This window comes from Candoia aspera, chromosome 3 (assembly GCF_035149785.1).
Source record: "Candoia aspera isolate rCanAsp1 chromosome 3, rCanAsp1.hap2, whole genome shotgun sequence".
NCBI classification, from domain to species: Eukaryota; Metazoa; Chordata; class Lepidosauria; order Squamata; family Boidae; genus Candoia; species Candoia aspera.
The window spans coordinates 124,785,634-124,810,852 of record NC_086155.1 but is presented as its reverse complement, the minus strand read 5'-3'; the positions used below and the strand labels follow the sequence as shown (position 1 = coordinate 124,810,852).

The 25,219-nt window shown below is 38.1% G+C and overlaps 1 protein-coding gene across 2 annotated transcripts in view; it reads left to right on the top strand.

Annotated features, from left to right (window-relative positions):
• The window catches only part of RETREG1 (reticulophagy regulator 1), a 50,304-nt gene that overhangs the window by 14,023 nt on the left and 11,062 nt on the right, over positions 1–25,219 (top strand). The window contains exons 1-2 of one of the 2 annotated variants that reach the window (XM_063298761.1): positions 11,594–11,722; positions 24,349–24,475. In XM_063298761.1, the coding sequence (XP_063154831.1) occupies positions 11,688–11,722; positions 24,349–24,475 (162 nt within the window). In that variant the 5' untranslated portion in view covers positions 11,594–11,687. Of the gene's footprint in view, positions 1–11,593; positions 11,723–24,348; positions 24,476–25,219 lie in introns of those variants that run through there. The other variant, XM_063298760.1, reaches the window with a different exon arrangement.

Sequence of the window (25,219 nt, the reverse complement as noted above, 5' to 3'; positions counted from 1 at the left end):
CTATTGTCTTCTTCCACTTCCGTGCATTGCTTGTTTAAAAATAATTCCTTATCTCTTCTGGCTAACCTCTGGAATTTTGCATTTAATTGGGCATATCTCCCCCTATCACTGTTGCCTTTTGCTTTCCTTCTTTCTTGGGCTACTTCTAGTGTCTCAGCAGACAGCCATTTTGCCTTCTTGGTTTTCTCTTTCTTTGGGATGTATTTTGTTGCCGCCTCCTGAACAATGCTGCCAACTTCTGTCCAGAGTTCTTCCGGGACCCTATCTACTAAGTCCAGTCCCTTAAATCTATTCTTCACCTCCACTGCATATTCCTTAGGAATATTAGTGAGCTCATATCTAGCTGATCTGTGGGTCTTCCCTAATCTCTTTAGTCTGATCCTAAATTGTGCAAGAAGAAGTTCGTGATCTGAACTACAGTCAGCTCCAGGCCTTGTTTTTACCGACTGTACAGATGTCCGCCACCTTTGGTTGCAAAGGATGTAATCAATCTGATTTCGGTGTTGTCCATCTGGTGAAGTCCATGTATAAAGCCGTCTCTTAGGTTGTTGGAAGAGAGTGTTTGTTATGCAGAGTGAATTGTCTTGGCAAAATTCTATCAGCCTATGTCCTGCTTCATTTTGTTCTCCCAGGCCATACTTACCTGTAATTCGAGGTGTCATTTGACTGCCCACCTTAGCATTCCAGTCTCCTGTGATGAAAATAACATCTCTTTTAGGCGTGTTGTCCAGTAGGTGCTGCAGATCCTCATAGAACTGCTCTACTTCAGCTTCTTCAGCATTTGTGGTTGGGGCGTATATTTGGATCACTGTGATGTTAGATGGCTTGCCCTGAATTCGAATTGAGATCATTCTGTCGTTTTTTGGGTTGTATCCAAGCACTGCTTTAGCCACTTTACTATTAATTATGAAGGCTACTCCATTTCTTCTGTGGTCCTCTTGTCCACAGTAGTAGATCTGGTGGTCATTTGATGTGAAGTGGCCCATTCCAGTCCATTTCAGTTCACTGACGCCCAGAATGTCTATCTTTAATCTTGACATCTCACCAATAACCACATCCAATTTGCCCTGGCTCATAGATCTTACATTCCAGGTTCCAATGGTGTGTTGATCCTTAGAACATCGGATTCGCCGTTCACCACCAGCACCGTCGGCCGCTAGCCGTCCTTTCGGCTTTGAGCTAGCTGCGTCATCACGTCTGGGGCTAGTTGAGCTCATCCTCTGTTCCTCCCCAGTAGCATTTTGACCATCTTCCGACCTGGGGGTCTCACCTTCCGATGGTATACCGACATATCTCTGGTTGTACTGATCCATTTAGTTTTCACGGCAAGAATACTGGGGTGGGTTGCCATTACCTTCCCCAGGGATCGCATTTAGTCTGACCTCTCTGTCATGACCTTCCCGTCTTGGGTGGCCCTTCACGGTTTAGCTCATGGCATCATTGAGGTGCTCAAGCTCCAGCACCACGACAAGGTAACGATCCTTTGCTGAAGACCCTAAGCCATAGAAGCTCACTATGTAATTTTAGGCCAGTTACTTGTGGAAAAAAATGAGAGAAAGGAGGATTATGTAGACTGTATTCAATTCTCAAAAGGCAGCTAGGGTAGAAATCAAATCAATCAATAAATTGCCTGTACACAAAACGTTTCTCATAGTAAGGATTATTATTTGTTTTTATTGTAAGCTGCTCTGAGTCACTTGCTGAGAAGGGTGGCTATAGAAATCAAATAAATAAATCAGTTCCTGACTCAGTGTTCAAGGCGATCAAGCAGTCTTAGCCACATACCGAGAGAGTGAATTTTTAAAAGTAATAAAGAATTAAATTTCTTATGCAAATGAATCCACATTTAATTCTATGTTTTGATTGTTGATTTTTCTAGCCTGTTGAAAAGTATTGAGGACTGGGAGATTAGGTTCAAATTGTTGCTTGATCATGAATCCCTCTGGGTGACCTTAACCAGTCACAAATTCTATCTAATTTGCTTTACAGATTATAGATTTTTCCATATTGCAGATTATAGATTTTTCCACTCTTACCTGTAGCTAAAAGATACTTCATATACAAGTAACACTTAAATCTTCTAAAACAAGGACAAATCTGATACTATGCCAAGATTACTGATTATTTATTTGGAGTGCAGCTCTATTCAAAACAAGTTGAACACTAGTTGCTAAGTCACATGAACAACCCATTAAAAACATTTCTGTCTTGTCTGGATTGAATTTCAATTTGTTGGTTGTCATCGGATCACTGATTCAGCATTTCCACTACTGAATCTGCTAAATGAAAAAGCAAGAGTTAGTCTAATTATTTGTGGAGTGAATTGCCCAGAAATACTCATAAAGATGGAGAATAGATATGCAAAACGTATGTTATGAACTTGGAACAACCAATTGAATTGTTTTGTGCAAGACCAAAACAACCACATTTTTAGAGCTTTCTCCACACATTGCTTTTGTTCAAAGCTTGAGATGAAGCAGGGTCATTTTAAGCTATCTTATTTTGAATGTTCCATGAATTCAAAGTCCCATTATTGGCTTGTATATTAGACTTGTATGTTGGAATATGGTAGATGGAAATGTGTGTACTGTGTACTGCTGTTTAAGAAATCAGAGCTTCACTTTGCAGTTTTTGAAATTCAGTGAATTGCCAAACTGTGTTTGGGTTCGTGTTCGTTCTCTCTCTCTCTCTCTCTCCCTCTCTCTCTCTCTATTTTGTTCCATTAGAGTATACCCAGCAAAATATTCTAATAGAATAATCTATTGTTTCCATACATTTTTTTTCTATTTCATGTTCACATTTGGTAGAGAGGAGGAGGGAAAATAGGGTGATTAGTACAAATGTGGCTTCCTATTGTTATATGAAAGGATTAATACTATTTTAAGAAGTGGTATATTTGACAGCTAATTCCTGGCAAGGCCAAAAGCCAGCAGCCTGAAACTGTTCTAGTCTGTTACCATAATAAGGGACAGATGGAAACTTTATTTATTTTTATTTTTATCCCACTTTTATTATTTTCATAAATCACTCAAGGCGGCAAACATACCTAATACTCCTTCCTCCTCCTGTTTTCCCCACGACAACAACCCTGTGAGGTGAGTTGGGCTGAGAGAGAGAGAGCAACTGGCCCAAGGTCACCCAGCAGGCTTTCATGCCTAAGGCGGGACTAGAACTCACAGTCTCCTAGTCTCTAGCCCAGCACCTTAACCACTAGACCAATCTTTAGCTATTGCATCACCTGGTTAGGAGAAAAACACACAATAATTTATACTTTGATATTCCTGTAAATTGGGCTCACATTTGATACATAGCAATCGCTAGAATTCTTTCATAATGGCTTTATTAGTTTTTGCAATAAACTTGCCCATTAGAGATCTGCTCCTTAGATCTGTGCCTCTGCCACTTCCAGGTCTTATATCTGCCAAGAGAAGTCTAACAGCAGGGGGTTGATAGTTTAATGGAATTGTGGATGTGTTTTCAGTGCTGGAAAATATTACATCAGTGATGGCCAAGGCTGGCATTCCTCATTCTGGGGCCCTTCAGATATGTTAAATTACAGCCTCCATCAGCTTTAATCAGTAAGGTTCATAGTGGATGAAGTTAATGGCAACTGTCGACAGATCTGAAGGGCACCGGACTTGAGAATGCTTGGCTGTACTACTGCAAAGAAGAATTACATGCATTTTTGCTAAAAACAAGCATTCTTTTTTCTCAATATATGGATGTGGTTTTTGAAAAAAATCAAATGAATCCAAATGCTTGTATATATGTTCCTTTTTGCAATTCAGGTAATTACATAACTATTTATCTGTCTATCTAGTTTATCCCCGCCCATCTCCTCCCGTTGGGGGACGCTGGGCGGTTTACAACAATCTATTCATGTGGTTTTCCTGTAATATGTATATCTTGATGTTATTTCCTCAGGCCCATAAGTTTAGCCAGCTTTTCTTTAAAGAACACATATTGATATCCATTCATACTGCTGCTGATAAATACTTGGAAACCACCAACTTAAAACTCCATTTTTTTAGTGTTTCACAGGGCAGGTCTAATTATCTGGACTGGTGATTAAGTCAACTGTGTGATCAACTTAGGTAGTTCCTTTCTTATAAGAGCTTCAGAAGTTTGGGTGATTTTTTAAGCTTGGGTGGTTCTTTTAAAAAAACAAATACCATGGCAACTATATGTGGTACACATTTCCAGCTACTTTCTGCAATATCAAAGAATTATTTTGTGATTTTTTGTGTTGGGTTGGGTTGCTACTAATATCCTGATGTTTTAATTGTGAGATACTGCTTTACATTAATTTTTTAAGGTGTATATATTAAGCTCTTTGGGTTTGCACATAGCAATGCCTTTTTTAGCACATAGCAATACCATGTTTAAAACATATATAGAAATGTGTGTCCCCTCTTGTTAATGAAGAAAGTTGCAGTATACTTCTGGAAGATGTCAAATTGAAAACCTTACAGGGAAAATGAAAAAATGAAACTGCCTAGTCCTAGGAATATATTGTGAATTGTATTTTATATCAATGGGATTGCAGAAGCTCCTTGTGATTTTTAACAGAGTAATTCAGGGAGTGCAAAATTAAGTCTTAAAATATTTAGGTATATACCTGTAATTTTTTTTTGGTAAATAAGTTGACTGGAAAATGTCCTGAGAAAATATTATATAGAAAATTAAAAGAATTCAGTAAGAGACAACGTGTTACAGTGTTGCAAAATTAAGGCTGGAGAATGCTTCCCTTTTGTAATGCATCTAGAAATTACAGCAAACTTCTAACTTAGTAGATTATTGTTCAGTAGGTTGTTATTATTATTCTGCCTTTTTAATGTACATTTTGGCCAACTCAAGGCAACAAACATACTTAATGCTTCTGCCTCCTCTTTTCCCGACAACAACAACCCTATGAGATGAGTTGGGCTGAGAGAGAATGACTGGCCCAAGGTCACCCAGCCGGCTTTCATGCCTAAGGTGGGACTAGAACTCACAGACTCCTGCTTTCTAGCCCAGCACCTTCAGCACTACACCAGACTGGCTCTCTAGGTTCCTCTAGCCAAAATTATCAAAGAACTTGTAATCTTCTTTCAGTGGAAAAAATGCCCAGCATTCTTCCTAATCCTTTAGTAGTTGGAAAACAAATGCAGTTATGGTCTGAGCATGAACTTTACATTTTATGAAAATCTATTTAACCATATGAAGCTACCTTATATCGAGTTAGACTACTGGTCTGATACCTTGCGTTGGATGGCAGCAGTTGTGCAGGATCTCAGATAAAAAAAGGACTATTCCTCCTTATTAACTGTATATAGTTTAGCTGACGATGTGATGTCCAAGACTTGATAATATTGATAATTGATTATATTTGCTGCTTCCTCCCTCAAATTAATTCATCTGAGGGTATAATTTCAATGGAAGAATTAATTATTAAAACCAAATGTGCTAAACATGCTAAATGTAGGTGTGGGTTTTTTTTAAAATATAAAGTCTTTATATTAACACTTGTAGCAATATTTTTCTTTTGAGTTGCATTGTTTAACACAGATCATTAATCTGATACTGAAAAATATGGCACCATTAAGATTGGCTTCTCGGTAGGAAATGAAATCTCTAGATTCCAAGACACCTTGCGACTGCCTCATTCAATCTACTAATTGATAAGCATTTCTGTTAAGTATTCTGTAGGGAAAGGTATCAGAATACCCAGTGCTTTTATCAAAATAACAAAGGCAGTTTTGCATCATAATGCAAGCTCCACCCCTTCTGTATGTGCAGTGTCACAATGCATATACAAAAGTGGCAGTTTGTGTCACTATGGTACAACACTGCTTGTGTCACCTGATTCCTCTGGATCCTTCTGTCTGTAGCCCAGTGGATCCTGAACCAAAACAATAGTGGGAGTCAATTGCTATAATGCTAATGTTATGTCTGACTATTCTCTCAAGCTGTCAAGGTTCAAGGTGAGGAAAAAATCTCCAGCATTCTAAAATGTCAGACCAACCAAATTGATTAGATGTACACCAATAGAAGCACATCAGAGTATAATAATGTAGATATTAAAAATGCAGCTGCTGATGTGCTAACTGGAACCATTGATTGATTGATCGATTGATCGATTGACTGGTTTAGGTGCCCAGCTCCCAATGACTCTGGGAGGAACATATAAGCAGCATATTCCAACAGTTCTGGCTAAAACTCTTATTTCAGAGACAAGACTAATGGTGCCATGCACAAAACAGAAAATATGCTCATATCAAGCATAGAAGAAAGCAGACACATTCAGGGCAGCTGTGCCTGATGGGCCAAAATGTGCAACTGGATGAATGTTCTTTTGGAGCAAAGTTTGATTTGTTTTTCAGTATTCCAGCCATAGACATGAGCTGGAGATAAGCTTTCAATCCCTGCCAGTCAGTCAAACTTTATTTTGGTCAAAGACTACTATAGAATGAAACAGTTAACAAACTGTTTAAATGTAAAAGAGAGGACCAACATAAAACACCAGCTGAAAGAATAATACAGAATATTATTATTACTATTACCATTATAAGCTTTTGGTCTCTGATTTTTCACCTCCAGACCGCTAGAGAAGTTGGGATGGTAACCCATACTGAGTGCTTACTGCCTGAATTGCAAAAATTGATCTAAAGGTTGATTTTTAAAACATTCTTAAAAACATTTAAGTTATTCCCCATAGGAAACTATGGTAACACAACTCTAGTCTCATCTGCTGGAAAAACAAACAGCTAAATCCTAATCTAAACAAATATCAGAACCCTCTACCCCAACAGAGAGAACAAAAGTTTAACACTCCTTTCATTTGCTGTATCTTCCACTTGGAAAATAAAGAATCCCAACCTAACACTAGACAGGCAGGAACAAATTGCATTTCTTTGCATGCCTATGCAGCTTTCTTAATGCTTTTATTTTTAAAAAGTCCTCTCTTTGGTCTAACTAAAAGGAATATCAGGATAGACCCTAATATTCCTTTTATTTAGCAAGACCAAAGATTTTTTGTTTGCTTGGGTTTTTTTCTGGACTGCTGCTAGCTGAAAGAAAAAGAGGCACTGCTAGACATGAGCATGCAGAGACTAGACACCAAGCTCAGCAAACCAGCCCTGACTAATATAGAAAGTTTGTGTTTTTAAGTGTTTCCTGAAGCTCAGCATCACCAGGACACAAGAACATGCACAGAGTGCACATACACACAAAAATATCACTGACCAGCCAGGCCACATTGTACCAGCATTTCATTGCCTGCTTGCCAAACTAGAACACATAAAATTCTCTTCTCTCATGGCATTTTTAAAAAAGAAATAAAGCTATAACTTACCAAGAAGGCTTGCAGACATGGATCTATTAGCAGTCTATTTCTTTTTTGTCAGGTTATGCACTTACCTGCTACTTTCTTGTAAATAACCCACTCCCACATCACCCATTCCACGTAAACGAATAGCAGCCACAGACAGACCCTGCTGCTGTACAGGCTTGGATGGAAAAATGTTTGAAAAAAGAAACCCAGTCATAGCCCCCCAAGCAGCCCAATCACAGTGCTCTGAGCTGTTGGAATACTTGCAACGATGCCAGTGGAAACAGCCAGCTTTTGTTTCACATTTGACATGCCTGAAACAGATGTTTCAAGGTTGAAACATTTTACATTTCCATGTTACTGGTGATCATTCTTTTTTTTAAAAAAATGAGTATTTATTGATTAAATACATAAAATAATTTCACAGCATATGAACACAGCATATAAATAGTTTCAAAATATTCATATGAACTGCATCAGTTTCAAGCTCTTATAAATATTTCTAATTTAAATCATTACCTACCAACTAACAAGTAGGCAATTATTTGCCAAAGATTTTTTTGGTTTATGAAAAGTGTTTTAATCTGGTTCAGTTGTCTGGTTCAAAGGTATAACAAATGAATTAATATTTATGCTGTTGCAATATTCCAAAGTTTATATCATTCATCTAAGTATAAAATTCCCTACTTCTATTTTGGTGTTTGCTTTTGGTTTGTTTTTGTTTGGGGAGTTCTTTTTTTAATCAGCTTTCTTGCATTATCCTTATATAAATTCCCAACTCTTTAGATATTATTTTCTTTTTATCTTCAATAAATATGCCAGCAAAGCTAACTGTGGATCTATTTTGATTTTGTGATTGATGATTTTACCCATTTCTGTAAACTCCAGAAGTTTCTAATCCTTGGGCAACTAGCAATCATTTCAACAAAGCAGAAGTGCCCTGAGTTTGGACATCGTGAACAAGCTAAATTGTTTAAAAGCTGGAACTTCTTCCAATTGTGTGTACAAGCTTGAGACTGTTGTAGGCATCTTCTTAATAGCAATAATCACAGTTCTGATAGATATTATATGTCATTTTTACAGCAGACAATGAAATCAGTTTCCATGAATCTATTTAGCAATATTCGTCTAATAATAATAAAACACTATTGCTATTTATTTATTTATTTATTTATTTATTTATTTATTTATTTGTTAGTTGTCTGATACAGCAGTTTTAAAGCAGGCATATTCATCTTCTGATATAAAGGGGCTATTCCATCTGGGGAAGAGCTACCTCTATTCTTGATTAACAGGAAGAAAAAAATATTGTACCAATTTTGTTTGGGAATTTAGTATACTCCAAGAGAGCCATATAAATGAAACAATAAAACAGAGGGGATGATAGGAAGGATGACACAATAGTATGCTCTTATCAGATAAAGTTTTCAATTAAATCAAATTGTTGTGAAGAGGTTACTGAAGTTAATAATACCATAGAATTTTAAAAAAACAAAACCTTCAACAATAGTGTGTTGATTCTAATTAATAATACATTTTTCTAGATACAGAATATTGTGGCATTAAGCTATGTATATGATATATATATATATGATATATATATATATGCGCAGTAAATTTGACCTATGAACTACAACTTATTTTACAAAATATGAAGTAGAAACATTTTGTATTTTTTATCCATTTTTCTGTTTGTTTCAATAAAAAAAGCAGTTTAAAAAATGTGTAATATATTTCATGTGAACAGTTACCCACTTAGAATATTTGCTTAAATAGGACATCTAAAATAGTTATGTTTAACTGCCATCAGCTTAATGCTACAGTATTGCTTTGTTTATTTCTCTGTGATGGAAGACAGATAAAATCACCTCTAATATGTTCTCTTTATTGAGTTCTGAAATTCTCTGAAGCACTATAGAAAGCAATCTAATGCAGGTATCAGTTGGGCCATTTGTAATTTGGATTTCCAGGTGATAGCAAAATTATGCTTGCTAGTTGTATCCTGGCAATACATACACACATTCATTGTTATTTAGACTTCAAGTTAATTCAGTCATGTTTTGATCTCCATTCTTGGAACATTTTTTTACCAAAAGTCCTGATGGTCTCTAAATCTTAACACACACACACACACAAATTCAGAACAGTCAAATACTCATAAAATATTCCATAATATTTGAAGTAAGTCTAAAAATTCAGAAAGTGAAAAGCATTCCTGGAAGTGGCATGATGTGAAAATACCACTAGGAGTAAAAATTAAATGCTGTCAAAAGTGTATTAATACAGTGCTGAAATGTGTGAGATACTGATCTTACCCTATCCTAGATGAATCCATTCAGAATAATTGGATTAGTACAGTTCATGCATAACCCCTGTTTTAACACAGTAACTAGTCCTGAGCTGAAGAAGCTGATTCCCTATAGAATCTCCAAGTGGGATCCCTTCAGCTTCAATCAATTTCACTATAACTCTGTCAGTTGCTAGCTCATCAGCAGGAGCTGTTCCATCAGATGATTATCTTGCTCTCTCAATGGATCCAATTAGAAAAAATAAACTTCTGGTTATGACAGACAAGAACACCTCTACTGCTTGCATTCAGAACTAATGACCATACAGATACATAGCCAATATTGCATAGGTACACACATACAAGAATCACTTTAAACAATAGCTGTTGAACTCAGTGGCATGGTGCTGTACATTTCAAATACACAGTACATATTCAAACCATCCAGTTTTTCCATCCTCCTTGGTAACAACGCTACCAGCTACAGGTCCTTGTGCAAGTGCCTGGCTCACCTCTTAGCTGCTTGCTTGATCCCTCTTGAACCTCTGCTCTTCTGGGCCACAGTATTCCTTTAGCTGACACATACTGGGGGCACCAGTAAAGCTCTGGTTCTTAAAGCTCTGATTCTTATTTCCTTTTTCTCTTTAAGCTGCCTCTTCATACTAACCAGGGCCACAACTAGGGGGGGGGGCAACTGGGACATGTGCCCCGGGCACCACATGGGGGGCACCAAAATGAGTGCTGGGGGGGGGAGCCAAAATGGGCGCGAAATCCATGTTTGCCCCGGGTGACACAGACCCTAGTTGCGGCCCTGATACCATTTCCTTTTCTTTCTCCCTTTTTTGGCCATTGCTTCCAAGTTGATTTTTGTTTTGTTTTGTTTCTCTCCTTTTTCCCCTTGTGTATCTGTTTTTGTCCAATCTGCTGGTGTCCAGTGGCATCCTACTCCCACAGTTCTATAGCATACATACCCTTCCTCAAATTCTAAGTTTCACTGTTCCCCTCTCTATTATTTCAGAACAATCTCCCCTTCCCTTCCAGAGGGTTATCTTGCAGGCTCCCTACTGTCTGCTAAGAATCCCCTTATCTCATTCCCTATTTATCTTTATTTATCTTACCATCTGAGGAACCTGTTTCTTCTGCTTCTGACTCCTTCCATTTACAGACCTGTACAACCAGATTCCTAGCACCCAAGTTAATTTCCTTGATTCCCATGGAAAATCCACACTAATTTGCACCAGGTTCATTCATTTCTCAACTCTACTGAACCTTTCTTGGTTTCATTTAACTTATTATATCTGCCAAACACCCAATTATTTACAAAGATTATAATGTAACACTACAACCTCTTTGTTTTTTGTATTTTGTTTTGGCTACCCCTTGCCTAAGTGCTGAGGTTATGGTGATGGGACCATGTGTTGACTATCTGCTATGGTGCATAAATCTTAAATGAGACAGCCCGTCACATGGAAAGAAAAAGCATCCAGGTTAGGAAATTGCTTTCTTTTTTCAGCAAACTCTTTGACAAGATGCTGAGTGATATATAAAGTTGCTGGGGCAAGAAGGAAGCAGTTTTTAACTGGAAAAAAATGTAGTATTAGCCATTCATTTTTCCTAGCATGGTACTAGCATCTAATGACCTCAGCAATAGCACTAAGAAAGATAACCCATAAGGACTGGATTGTGTGTTCTACAAAATAAAAAAATAAAAGTTATTTTTCTTTTATTTATAGGGTTGGCAAGTTGAAAGCCATGTCTGACTTGTAGTTAAAGAAATAGAAGTTAATAACTGGGTAGTGTTCTCTCTCATGTGACCATAAAAGTATTGGCTTCTGGCCACTTCTTCCAGCCTTCCAGCCTGTCAGTGTTTGGAATTAGGAGTGACCTGTTTATTCACCGAATTAGCCAATCAAAACAGTCCTGGGTGAACTTCATTCAAGACAAGCAGACACTTAGGAAATGTGTAAATATACCTCAGATCAGAGAGACTTAACAGGAGCTTGCAAAGGAGACTTGTAGACTGGATTTCTTCTTCCTGAAATCTTTTCTCAGGCTTTGGATTAATACTTCTGATAGGGGAAAAAAGTAGGGATGTCGGAAGGTGAAGATCTTGCCCAGAGTGAGAGGTAGTGTAATTTTACTTTTTGAATATTGTTTTTCTTTTGGTTTAATAAATCAGTATCAGCTGAATGTTAACCACGATCCTGTAGATAAAAGCTTTACATATTCTGTGTAGAAATGAATCCAGAACTCTTGCATGACTGTAAACCACCCAGAGTCCCCTGACGGGACGAGATGGGCGGGGACAATTATATAAATAAAATAAATAAACAGTGCCAATATAAAAATGCATGTTTTGCAAAAAGTTGAATAGGAAATGCCTAAGATAATGACATTACATGCTCTAACTTGTAAAAAAAAAATCATTGTCATCCTCTTCTGAAGCTGCAGTGACAGAAGACTTGAAATGTTAGGGATACAAATAATCTTAGTGTAGTAGCTACTGATAGATATATAACTTACTAGTACTAGACTGCTTCTCTGAGAAATATTTGTGGAATACTTCATATTAGAATTCTAGTCAACAGGTTGTAACAGAAGTTTTTAAGGTTTTGATCTGAAGGATATTATTAGAAAATAACTCAGTTTTCTCTGGATTAGAATCACTATTCAGAAACAACTCAGTTTATGACTAGCCAGCTATTTGGAATCATTAGCTGTCTATGCTGGAGAGACTTAGAGGAAGTTGAGACTTGTGATTAGAGACAGTTGATATGCAAGGATATATGTAGTTGAAGCAGCACTATGCATTATTATTAAGATTCCTTTTATTCAGATTTTTCTATTGCCAAAAATTTAAATATTACTCCATCTATCTAGGAGCAGGGCATATGTCTTGAATATTGTGTTGCTCTTACATTATTAAACTTAAATGTGCCTAGTATTATAAGATGTAATTTATTTACAAGGTATTTCTGGCTCAGTTTAGGTTATGGAGGAAGAGGAACTAATTTTTATAAATACATCAATGATAGTGTCATTGTAGACATTTTATTGCTACAGATAGACCTCGCTTAACAGTAATTGGGATCACAGTTTACGTCACTAAGCAATGCAGTTGTAAAGTGTGACGTTACATGTCCATGCTGCTTAGAGACGGAAATTCCCGCACTTCCTGTTGCCATCATTAAGCGAATCACCTCGGATTGTTAAGCAAGGATGTAATGTGGATACCATTTGCGACTTCCTGCCAGCTTCCCCACTGACATTGCTTGTAGGAAGCCAGCGAAGAAGGCTGCAGATGGCAACTGTGTGATTGCAGGAAGCCGCAACATCGTAATTGCAAGCTGGGCACTGAGCACCCAGATCACGATCACATGACCACAAGGATGCTGCAACCAACGTAAGTGCAAGGATCAGTCATAAGTACGACATGTTCAGCCCTGTTGTAACTTCAAATGGCAGCTGAACGAGTGGTCGTTAAGCGAGGACCACCTGTATTTTAATTATTAACCTTTTAGACAAGTAAGTCTCCAGTTTGCGCCTATGCTTTCTAAGTTTAAATTTTTCCCTAAACATATGTTCTTCATGAGAACACAGAATACAAAACAATACTTGCTATATCAGATAATCATAATATGTTCTTGATACTCCTGTCCTGACCATGAGGAATGAATTGGATAGCCAGGTGTTTTGGTTATTAGGACAGGCTTCTGATTTAAGTTACCACTTATTTATATAATAAATGTTACGGGGTGACTACATGATTTTTCTTGAAATTTCCATTTCTCCTTTTACTCACTTTTCATATAAAACAGTTAAGTGAAATTGTGCAGAATTTTGGAGTTAAATGTCAGTATGATGAAGACATCTAGATTGGTCTCCTTATTTTCATCCTGACTGCACTGTTACAGTATCTGCCTCAATTTTTCCAGATGTTTTAGATTTCAGTTCCAGTCAGGCCCAGCTAGAATAGCCAATGACAACAGATTATGGGAGTTGTAATCAAAAACATCTGGAGGGTACTAAGTTGCCTCTCTGTGTCTGTACATTATCAAATTGTATGTGATGGCTGAAGCCTGTTTTATGAACAAGTGGTTTAATGCATATAGAATATTTACACAACTGAGGAAATCTGGACACCTCAACTTAATCACAAAGTACTTTATAGAAGCAAGTCCAACACAAAGAATTTGAGTCTGGCTTGGAGGAAAGGGAACAGGGTAGGAGTAACATATTTCAGGGATAAAAGGGAATGAGGGAGGATTGACTTGAGCTGTCTTTTTTCTCACAAAGTTATATGTTACTGGAGCCAAGTTTAAAGAAATAGGTCTGGTGCCATCATATGTAATTTGACACTGGATTCTACCTGTAATCACAACACTGAAGCTAAGAATGACATTCAGTTAGTCATGGTCAGTGTGTTTAGTGATTTGATTTATAGGTAGATTTAGCCTTTTTAACTGTGCCTTCAGTTCTGGGATATTTAAGTAGCTATATCATATAAGTTTTTTCACAGGCATGAAATTGTAAAAAAAATCATTTATTGAAATTAAGATATAGTAAATATCATCCAAGGTTATGATGTTTCCCTTGCTAACCTGGAAACTTCAGCAAGCACAGAAAACAATGGTTCCTGCCATTATGGATAAGCTGTAGCAATACTAGATCTAGATCATATAAATATATATATGATCTAGAAGGTTCTTTGTAGATTGGGCTTGTATTTCAGAGGTTACCTTTGATTTGTAAGACCCTTTAAGGGCAATTGAAATTGTATGTTTGACCAATCCCCAGATACTGCAAAGTGATGCTCAGTAACAACAACAACAAAGAGCATAGATTGCTAGTCATTACATATACAGGTTGCAGATGATTACTGTTAGAATTACTTTTTTTGTTTTGTTTTTAATCATTAAATCTGTGGAGATTATAATCAACTGTAGTGTTTTTCCATATTGGTCACGTGTGTAGGAATAAGGAAAAGGAGTGGCCTTACAATTTTTTTAAAAAGAATATTTACACTAAAGCTGAAAATTATTTATTTATAATTTTTTACCCTGCTATTCATTGTTGAAAAGAAATCCCAAAGTTCTAGAAGTAGAAAAAATGAAAGAATAATTTCACTCAAGTCAAATATTGCCACTCACAACATACATATTACCAAGATTCTGCAATGTATGTATTCTTGAAAACTTTAGTTAAATTTGATTATGCTCTGGATTCAGTGGATTATGGGCACAGTCCATACACATCCAGTTATAAAATCGATGTTACATATGTAGCAAGTAACTGATCATAACCTTTAAAAAGCCAAAGAGGGTTGAATCTGGTTATTATTTAAATGGGAAACAATCCAGCAAATTCCAGGGCCATAGATTAGAGTGATAAATTAAAAAAAAAAAATCCCTGGGGATGGCAAGGTAAAACTACTTCTATATTATGCAGACAGGCCCGTATACTCACCAGAAGTCAAATTCAAAAGGCATCCATATGTAGATAGTTTGTAAATTCGTTAGATGTACAATAGGAATAATATAACTGAGTATGTGCAGTATGTTGTTACACAGAAGAGTCTGATTGTTAGCATCAATATAGATGCCTAGCAAGTTCAGTATACTTTAACTTTAAAATATATATTGTATATAATGTAATTACTGAAGCTGCAGTTCTGTGCATAAATAGTTGAGAATAACTTCTGCCAATCTAAGCAGAAACTTTTTTCTGTAAGAAACACATACATTTTAATCTAGCCAAAAAGCAAAAAAATTCTATAATATGTCAATTTTCTGTTCTAATTTCAACAGATCTGATTTCTTTTCAAGCAATTCTATAGTCCAGCCTTTCTCAACTTTTTGACCCTGGAGGAACCTCTGAAATATTTTTCAGTCCTCGGTAAACCCCTGCACATTCAGGCTCAAATATAGGCCAGAAATTACAAAATTATTATATTTGTTTCATGTGTAGGCCTGTATATATGCCTTAACAGTTCTTAAAATAAAGAATGAAACTTACCTTTTTAATGTGAGTTTCCCAAATTTGAAATAATTTTTTAAATAAATCGTATTCTCCCAGGGAATCCCTAGTGACCTCTCATGGAACCCTAGGTTCCACAGAACCTCGTTGAGAAACTCTGCTGTAGTCAAATTAAATTATATAATTATCAAATGAATTTTTGGTTGCTTTCATATTTTAAAAATATAATAGCCCATTCACTATCAGAGTTTTGTTACGTAAAGTTTTGATTGTCATCATGGAGAAATATGACTCAAAAAGATTTAGGATATTTATTGGCAATGTTGCAAACCTTAGACTGCTTTCCTGGGCTGTAAAGCGACTCTTATGTGCATTTAGTTGGATGTAAGTCCAACTTGGCTTCAGCATTTGATCTTTTGAGGCAATCTAAACTGTAACTCTGGGACTACCAGGTTCCATGCTAAATTATCACTATCGTTATAGTTAATGTGCATTAGTTTCTGCAGTGAGAACGCTATCTTTTCTTTTCCAAATAAGGACCATAGGGAATTGGGTATTGGGGCAGCATGTTATACTGGTTCCACTCCTACTTGCAGGGACAATCTCAGAGGCATAGGGTGACTGTGCCTCTACACCCTAGCAGATATGGTGTAGAGTACTACAAGGCACAATTTGTCCTAATGGTATTTATTATCTTTATGAAACTGCCAGGGGCAATCAGGGATTTTGGAGCTGGGTGTCACCAGTATGTTTATAACATTCAGGTCTGCTTCTCCATAACATCTGAATCAGGAGAGGCTGTGCCCATCCTGAACCAGTGTCTGGATGTAGCAGTGGGGTGGATGAGAGCCAGTAAACTGATGCTGAACCATGACAAGATGGAGATTTTGTGGGTTGGTGGTTCCTACACACAGGAATTAGGGAGTTGATTTGTTCCAAAATGGGTTGGTTGCACTCATGGTTGGGGGAGGGGGCTCCTAGGGTCATCACTGTCATTGGAAGCCCAAGAGATCTTTGTGGCCTATTGACACTTTAGTTGATATACCATCTGTGCCCTTTTTTGGCAGGGACAACCTAGCTACAAATGTACACAAGTTGGTACCATCCCATTTATTTTAAATTTGCTTTATGGGAGCTAATCTTGTGCTTGGTCTGGAAGCTGCAATTGTGCGACTGTTACCTCTTGGTTGAAGCAACTTCACTGGCTGCTGATTAGCCACCAAGCAAGATTCTAGTTTTTGTTTATGACATCCACATCTCTAGACAACTTGAGACCAAGTGAGCTTGTCAGATCTCCTTGGCTGATACAAATTTCATCATCTACTGAGATCCTTGGGAGAAGTCCTGCTGTGGTAATGAGCCATCAGTGATGAGCCCTTTCTGCAGTAACAGTTTCCTGCACTTCTGACAAATTCTTCTGATCAATCTTATAGATTAAATAATGAGAATGTAAGTGTACTGAAATCAGTTGAGATTTGAGTTGATCAAATAAGTGTGTGTGTGTGTGTGTGTTTATTTATGAATGAATGAATGAATGAATGAATGAATGAATGAATGAATGAATGAAATTTATAGGCTACCCCAATCTGTTACGACTCTGGATGGCTTAAAAATACAATAAGCATACTATAAAAATACAAAAATCACCAAAAGTAGGAGGGGAAAACCAATTGTTTAAAAAACTAGAACTAGAAGGGGTCCATCACTCTCTCTAACCTAAGGCCTGGGGATAGAGCCGGGTCTTAAGGGCCATATGAATCCCAGGAGGAATGGTGTTCCAGAGGGCAGGCACCCTAATAACAAGCTTAAGCCTGAATGATTTTAGTGAGATTTCTCTAACTGTAACTAAGGCTTATATACAGTTGAATATATTTCGCAATACCAAGTTTGTGTTTTAAAAGATTTTTTTTGGCACGTTAATGCCAGATAAGCACAATTTTAAAAAAAATCTTTGTTGAAATTATGCTTCATCTAAATCCCATGAATATGTAGTGTTTTGCTGCCTTGTTCATACACTTATAATATAGGAAATGGTGATGCTCCTTTAGTTTAACACAACTCAAGGGCAAGACAAGTCTGGATAATTTGGATTTCAAGAGACTGTGAGTGCTGTTTCCACTGTCCTTTAACAGCATCATTTGGAGTATGTCTTAAAATGGCCTTTCAGTAACTTAAAGTGTCAGGAAGTATTTAATGGGATTAGTCATGTGTTCAGATGATAAAATCAAGAGAAAAATAGAATGCTTAGTGTCATTATGCTGCTTTAGTATTTGATGAATACCCCATTTGGCATGGAACAGGGAAATCACTATTTAAAATGTGTTAGTCAGGAGTTAGCCATTTCTGCTCTTGATTGGATATCCACATGATGCCTGTGGACATAGTATATCCCTTGCCTGGGCTTTCCTATCTCATGACTGACAACAGTGTAGGGACCAAAATGTTTTGTAGTTATAGTGAATTACAATTGGCTGCTGCTACTTCTTTTTTTTTTTTAAGAAATCAGGATTCTTTTTGTGCAAGTAGGCTTATCACATGCCTTTCAAGCCATGTAATAGCCATTTGCAGTACCGTCAGAAATGGTTTGCATCACAGTTTTCACAGAATTAAACTGCTGAAAATTGTTTGAATGCTCACATGCTCTGCCATTGGTTTATTAGTAATAGTGCATGGATTCTCAGTGTCTGAAACTTAGATACATAATTTTCAGTGAAACTTGCCACACATTCAACAGCTGTGTAATTTAATGGGCAGGGATAGCAATAAAGAGATTGGTTTTCCTTTGCTTCCATTTCTTATATGAAGACATATTCCTTCTGTTGAATATTGTGAAGGGGGCTTTGGGGTGTATGAATGAGAGGTTGGTTCAGGACAAACAGAAGTTTCAGGAGGGTCTCACTTTCAAGGAATGTTTTCCTGAGGAACAACCAAATCATAGTCCTGGGACTGTCTCTTTTTGTTGCTTTTCTTATATTTTTATGAAGTAGGATGAAGGTAGTCCTGTTTGTTCTCATGGGAACCAGTACAAGTAGGGACAATGATCTTCTCCCTTCAGCTGTTACCTCAGTGCTTGTTTTTCAGCTAAGGCTTAAAAATTCCCACTGGCTCATAAGAGAGAATGGATTTCCAGGCAGATAAAGTCTACTGAGGTAAAGAATATGGGAAAGAAGGCAAATAAGTCCATCACTTTAAGAAACAGAATTTAAAAGCTAAATTAAAAGTTGATTGTTCATCTCTCAGTCCTGAGACTATTACTTAGAGTTGTTGATAACCGGAAGCTGTGTAACTACTAGCATTTTGTTTTTGTAATCCCTTATTTGCCACATCATGCCATTACTTCATTTTAATGTGGAGCAAAGCAAGGGTGTGATTCATGAGCAATCTGACCAATTCATGTGACTATAAAATTATGGGAAACCTCAGGAAGTTTGATTCCTTCCTTCCTTCCTTCCTTCCTTCCTTCCTTCCTTCCTTCCTTCCTTCCTTCCTTCCTTCCTTCCTTCCTTCTTTCTTTCTTTCTTTCTTTTTCTTTCTTTCTCTTTCCTTTTCTTCTTTCCAACCAGTAACATGAGATGTTACTGACCTTTCTAAGAAAAACCCAGTGGTTTGTTTTGCCTGGAGCAGATGTCAGGTCACACACTAGCAGCATGAGAGCATTAGTTATTTTCAGAAAACCTGATGGAACTGAATCTCCTGGCCAGCATTTGGGACTGTGATGGGCTGCAGCATCTGTTTGTCTTAACTGCTAGGAGACTGTTCGGGTGTGGGGCACGTCAGCTCTGAGTTAGGCAGCTCTTTCACCACAGAACAAAGCCAGAAGCTTAAAGGAAAACATCCTTGTTTGGCTCCATCTGCTAAATATTTCTATTGGTATGAGCAAGTATAGTCTCTCAAGTTGGACAGGATTAGCTTAAAATAGACATGCAAGGATGTGTCACTAAATTACCAAAGGTCTGTTTACAAAAAGGAAAAATTGGATATAATTGGCATTGATGTGGGCAGCAGGACTCACTACTTTTCAATGCATAATGGAAGAGGCAGTGGTTATTTTATTATTGCTTTGTTGTTACTATTGCTGCTGTTGTGGAGTTCTTGGTGCTCTTTGAGGTTGGTTTTTTGCTTGCAGACGTTTCATTATCCAACTAGATGTATTATCATCATCATCATCATCTGCTTAGGCTGGAATCCTCAGTGTATACTGTGGCCTTTCAGGTGCCTATCTTCCACATCATCCCTGATTTCCTAAGGGGCAATCAGCACCCAAGTGGTCCTAAGTTTAGTTAGTACAGAATACATGTATGTCTTGGAACTCACAGTTTTTACAACTTCAGTTTTGAGTGATGAGTTTTGTGCATATTACCTTGTATATAAAGCCACCAACAAGGTGACATGGGTATGAACCGGTACGATTCTGCTGTTCACTCTGTTTCCTCTTGTGAGGGTTCAGCCGGCTTCTGACTGAGAAAACAAAACTCTTTCTGAGTCAGAAGGGGAAACAGAAACTTACCAGGCAGAAACCAGGAAAGCAAAACCCAGAAGTGACTCAGCAGCACAGGAGAAGTTACAGACGCTGATTGGCCAGTCTTCAGAAGATTTGAATCCTCCAATCAGCATGCGGGAAAGGCGTGCAGAAAAGCACACGAAGGAGAAGGCAGCCCAATTGGCTGCAGAGGGGAATAGGCGCGCAAGGGATTGGCATAAAAGGCAGATGCGTGAAGAGCAAGCTGCCGGAGACAACAGCCCCAGCTTCGAGCTCGCAGCCCAGCGGAAGACTCCTTACCTGCATTGGAAACCTCGTCTGTAGCCAGAGAGGATTCAGCACCTTTGTTTCCTATCATAGAGGACCTGTATCCTGCACATACTGCCACAGAGGATCTTCTCCCTGCCAAATCCAGCAACCTCAGCCTCGCGTCCAGTTTTGGACCTTGCCACTGCCATTCTGCACGTTCCAAACACGTTTCCAGCCTTGTTCGTAGCTCTTAGCCAAGCCCAGAATCTCCAGTCCAGTTTTGTTGTGCTCCAAGCTCCCAGCCTTGCCCAGGATCTCCAGTCCAGTTTCATCATGCTTCCAGCATTGCCCAGGATCAGCAATCCAGTCTAGTCATGCTTCGATCACCCAGCCTTGTTCAGGAACTTCAGGCCAGTCTTCTTGTGCTCCGAGTTCTCAACCTTGTCTAGGATCTGCAGTCCAGTCCAGTCGTGTTCCAAGCTCCCAGCCTAGTCAAGGGTCTCCAGCTCAGCCTAGTCATGTGCCAAGCTCCCAGCCTAGCCCGGAATCTCCAGCCAAGTCCAGCCTTGTTTCAAGTTATCAGCCTTGTCCTGAGTCTTCAGCCCAGTGTACCCAGTCCAGCCTGGATTGTACAGTTCAGTTCAGTCCTGCCTCCAGAGCCAAGCCTTGCCCGGTGATTCCAGTTCGGTCTCATCTAGCTTCCAGGTGCCAGCCGAGTTCAGGTGGTGTTTCAGATCACAGACACTCGCATCCAGTTCCAGTTTTGCCACATGACCTAGCTTCTTCCCGTTTCCCAGCTCTGGTCAGTGAATCCTGTCTAGCTGTTTTGCCACAGTCTCCTCCTGCAACCTCGCAAGTTCTCCCATTGTTGCCCAAGTGGTCTTGATTGGAACCAGCTTACCTCATTGATCACAAGGACTGACTGTTGTAAATAGTTGTATTAATAAAGAGTGGTTTTGATAATAACTCTGTCTGGCTGCCTCACGGTCTGAACAGGACACCTCTATCATTTCTTTAAAAAAATCAGATGCTTGGCAATGTATTTGAGGAAAGGAACAAAATGGGACATTTTAATATTACATTTTAAAGCAGATGAGCGTCTTTGCATGTGTAACACAAAATCTGCAAGTGAAGAAGAGAAGACAAAGAGACAGGAGTTGGGTTTGGTTTGACATTTGGTTATGACCAGAGAGAAATAGTTGAAAACTTAATTGCTCTTACCAAATGTCTTGTGAATTCTAATCAGTATTGTTTGTCTAAAAGGAAACTATAACATGAATAGCTGTTGAAGAGATCTTTTGATGTCTTAATATATTTAGCAGCAGTGCAAAGTTTAGTACTGTCCGTGCGTTTATGATCACATAATTTTTTTTTGTGCTGTCTGTTATTAACACTAAATTGCACATCTTCCTGCAGTGTACATATTACAGAAATAGAAACTGTAAGTCTAGGTTTTTGAGGGTTTTGTCCTTCTTAATGTTAAGAGGAGATAATATGTGTGGGGGAGGGGCACTGCCAATCTTGCCCCAGGTTTACAAAACTCAGACAGTGGAACTAATAGTCTAATTGGGTGAAGGGGCAGGGACAGAGAGAAGAATGGCGAGGAAAGTACTAGAAAGAATAAGGGAAACAAAGTAGATGGAATAATTTGAAGGATTTAAATACTAAGGTTAGAGAAAATCACTAGACAAATGAAGGTAAAGAAGGTAATTAAAGTGTAGAATGACAAAGTAAATTAAGGTAGATCATGTTCAACAAAAGAGCAAAGATCATTGTTAAGAGGTGTTGATTTATTTTTCAGGAAGAGAAAGAGGTAGATCTAGAGCTGGACTGCATGTAATCCCAGAATTGTGAGATCATACACCAAAATTCAGTGGCAAACCACCAAGTAATAGTGGCAGAATGTTGTTGTTTTTTTAATCTGAAAGGAAATTTAAAAATGGAAAAAAATTGAGTTACAAATTCCAGCCTCACCTGTTCCAGTGAATCATAATATGCTCCATTGTTTTCTGTAATCCTAAATTACTGGGTCATTTTTTTCTTAATAAATGAGAAACCCTCCCCCCACAGTTCCAATAGCCCCTTCTGAATTATAAGATTCTGCTTGGACTTCTTCAATTAGGTAGAGGTTATATTGCTCTCTGCAGAATATATTCTTATGATAACATTTTTCATAAATTTCAGGAAATATTTTATGTACCTCTTAATCTCTGAAGCTAAAAAAAAATCATGTGCTCAATAAAATCTGGCAATCCTATTCCAGTGTCTCACTGGAATGGCCTTTTTTTAGAAAAGAATTTTTTAAGAAGAAATTACGAATTTTAGGAAATAAAGTACAGTTGTAATCAGAATTATTCAACCCCCATTGCAAATCAGGTTGATTGTCAAAATGTACAGAATTTCAGCTGTTTGCAATGAAGAAATCAAGCAAAAGCAATTAAAATAGCTCAACACAATGAATACTTCAAGTGGTGTCCCCAAAGTCAACTGAAAATGCAACTTATGATGACCTCTCCAGTCTCAAAATTATTCAACCCCCTAAACAGAATCCGTCACAACAGCACACATACAGTATGCAAAACAGTTGTTGTCTCAAGTACACCTGATGCAACTAATCAAGGGCTTCGTTAGTTGCACCAGGTGTGCTTGAGCTGGAACACATGAAATACCTGAAGTGGCTAGGGTTTGCTGAGTGTCACGCTTGACTGCATGTTAGAAATACAGTATGGCTAAGTCAAAAGAATGGTCCACAAAGGTAAGAGAAGAGATCATCGCCCTTCACAAACAAGGAACAGGATACAAAAAGATAGCGAAGGCACTGAATGTTCCTAGAGACACCACCGGAAGCATAGTTCGCAAGTTCAGAGTTAAAGGAACAGTGGTTACACTACCTGGACGGGGCAGAAAAAGGAAGCTGTCAATGGCTGCAATCAGATTTCTGAGAAGGCAGGTTGAGAGAAACCCTCGAGTGACTGCAGAAGACCTGCAGCAAGACAGGCACTGAGGTTTCAGCGAGCACAGTAAGGTGCGTACTAAACACAGAAGGTTCCCATGCCAGAACTCCAAGATGTACACCACTACTGACCCAAAAGCACAAGAAAAGTTGGCTCCAATATGCTCAAAATCATATCAATAAGCCACAGAAGTTTTGGGATTCTGTTCTGTGGAGCAATGAAACAAAACAAATGTTTCAGCCCAATGGATCAGCAGTATGCTTGGAGGAGGAAGAATTAAGCATATACTGAAAAGAACACTCTGCCTACAGTGAAGCAAGGTGGTGGTTTGGTGATGCTCTGGGGCTGCATCACATCCTCTGGCATTGGACACGTGCAGCGTGTGGACAGCAAGATGGATTCATTGAAGTATCAGGAAATCCTAGGAGAAAATGTCATGCCGTCTGTAAGGAAGCTGAAGCTTGGGCATCATTGGACCTTCCAACAGGACAAAGATCCCAAGCATACCTCAAATTCCACTAAGGCTTGGATGCAGAAGGACTCCTGGAAGATTCTACAGTGGCCATTACAGTCACCTGACTTGAACCCCATAGAAAATCTCTGGTGGGATTTGAAGAAGGTGGTTGCAGCATGCAAACCCAAGCATATTACTAAACTGGAGGCCGTTGCTTGTGAGGAATGGGCTAAGATTCCTCAGGAACGCTGCCAGAAGCTGGTGTCTGGCTATGCATCTCATTTGCAGCAGCTCATAACAGCAAAAGGGTGCTCTACTAAGTACTGAAGATGCTTGCCATGAAGGAGTTGAATAATTTTGAGACTGGAGAAGTCATTATAAGTTGCATTTTCAGTTGACTTTGGGAACACCACTTGAACCAGTCGTTGTGTTGAGCTATTTCAATTGCTTTTGTTTGATTTGTTCATTGCAAACAGCTGAAAGTCTGTCCATTTTGACAAACAACCTGATTTGCAATGGGGGTTGAATAATTTCAATTACAACTGTATCTACTATTCTCCAAGTATAGAGAATTAGTTTTTATTAGAAAACTAACGACTAATTTTTTTTGAACGAAATATGTTTACTCTTCTTTTTCAGCTGCAAAGTCATTGATTCTGAATCAGAAAATCGTCTTAGACTGAACCAATGTATAGAAGAAGCAATGATGAGTTTCTTCTTGTTCCTCCAAGAAATGTCTCATTTTAAAGAACAGAACCCTGGCAAGGTAAAATTAGGCTTGCAATGGCCTCCATTTCATTTCACTTTTTTTTTAGTTTTGCCAATAATCTTACATAAAAATGTAAACATTTCATCCTATAGATAGGCTAGATTAGTGAGTGAATGGAATATTACTAGGGAATCCCTGATCTTTAAACTAGATTAGGAAGTTAAAACATCATGGAAGAAGGCAGTGGGAAAGGACTTCTGTTTCTAAAAACACTGCATAGAAATATCCATTAAATCACCAGCAGTTCACTCAAAGGAGACTTAGTTTTTCACATAGCTCTGTAGAAGTAAGTCACACTAAGCTCAATAGAACCTAGTATTATAGGCATGCATTATAAGAAATCACAAAATATTCTACAATTGCATTTGAAGTAAAAAAGTTGTCCAATGGAATGATTTATTTCATTTGTATGGACACAGATGAACATTTCTGTGGTCAAAAAAAGATGCTTTCAAATCCACTGAAATGTTGCACAGGATGCAGGAATGACAAAATGATCCTCAGTTGTGCTCTAACATTTGTTCTCCAATACTTCAAATATTATTTTCTTGTGCACCTTTGGATCATACAGTACTGCTTGAAATGATGAGACACTGTACTCTAGCTTAATCACACTCAGAATTTGCAAATTGGTTTCCTGCAAGATCTAGAAATAGTACAATTTTATGTGAATCAGATGGCCTAGTATTCCTGTGTCATTTCTTTTGGCTATTGGAGCTCACTTCTACATAATAAGTAGAT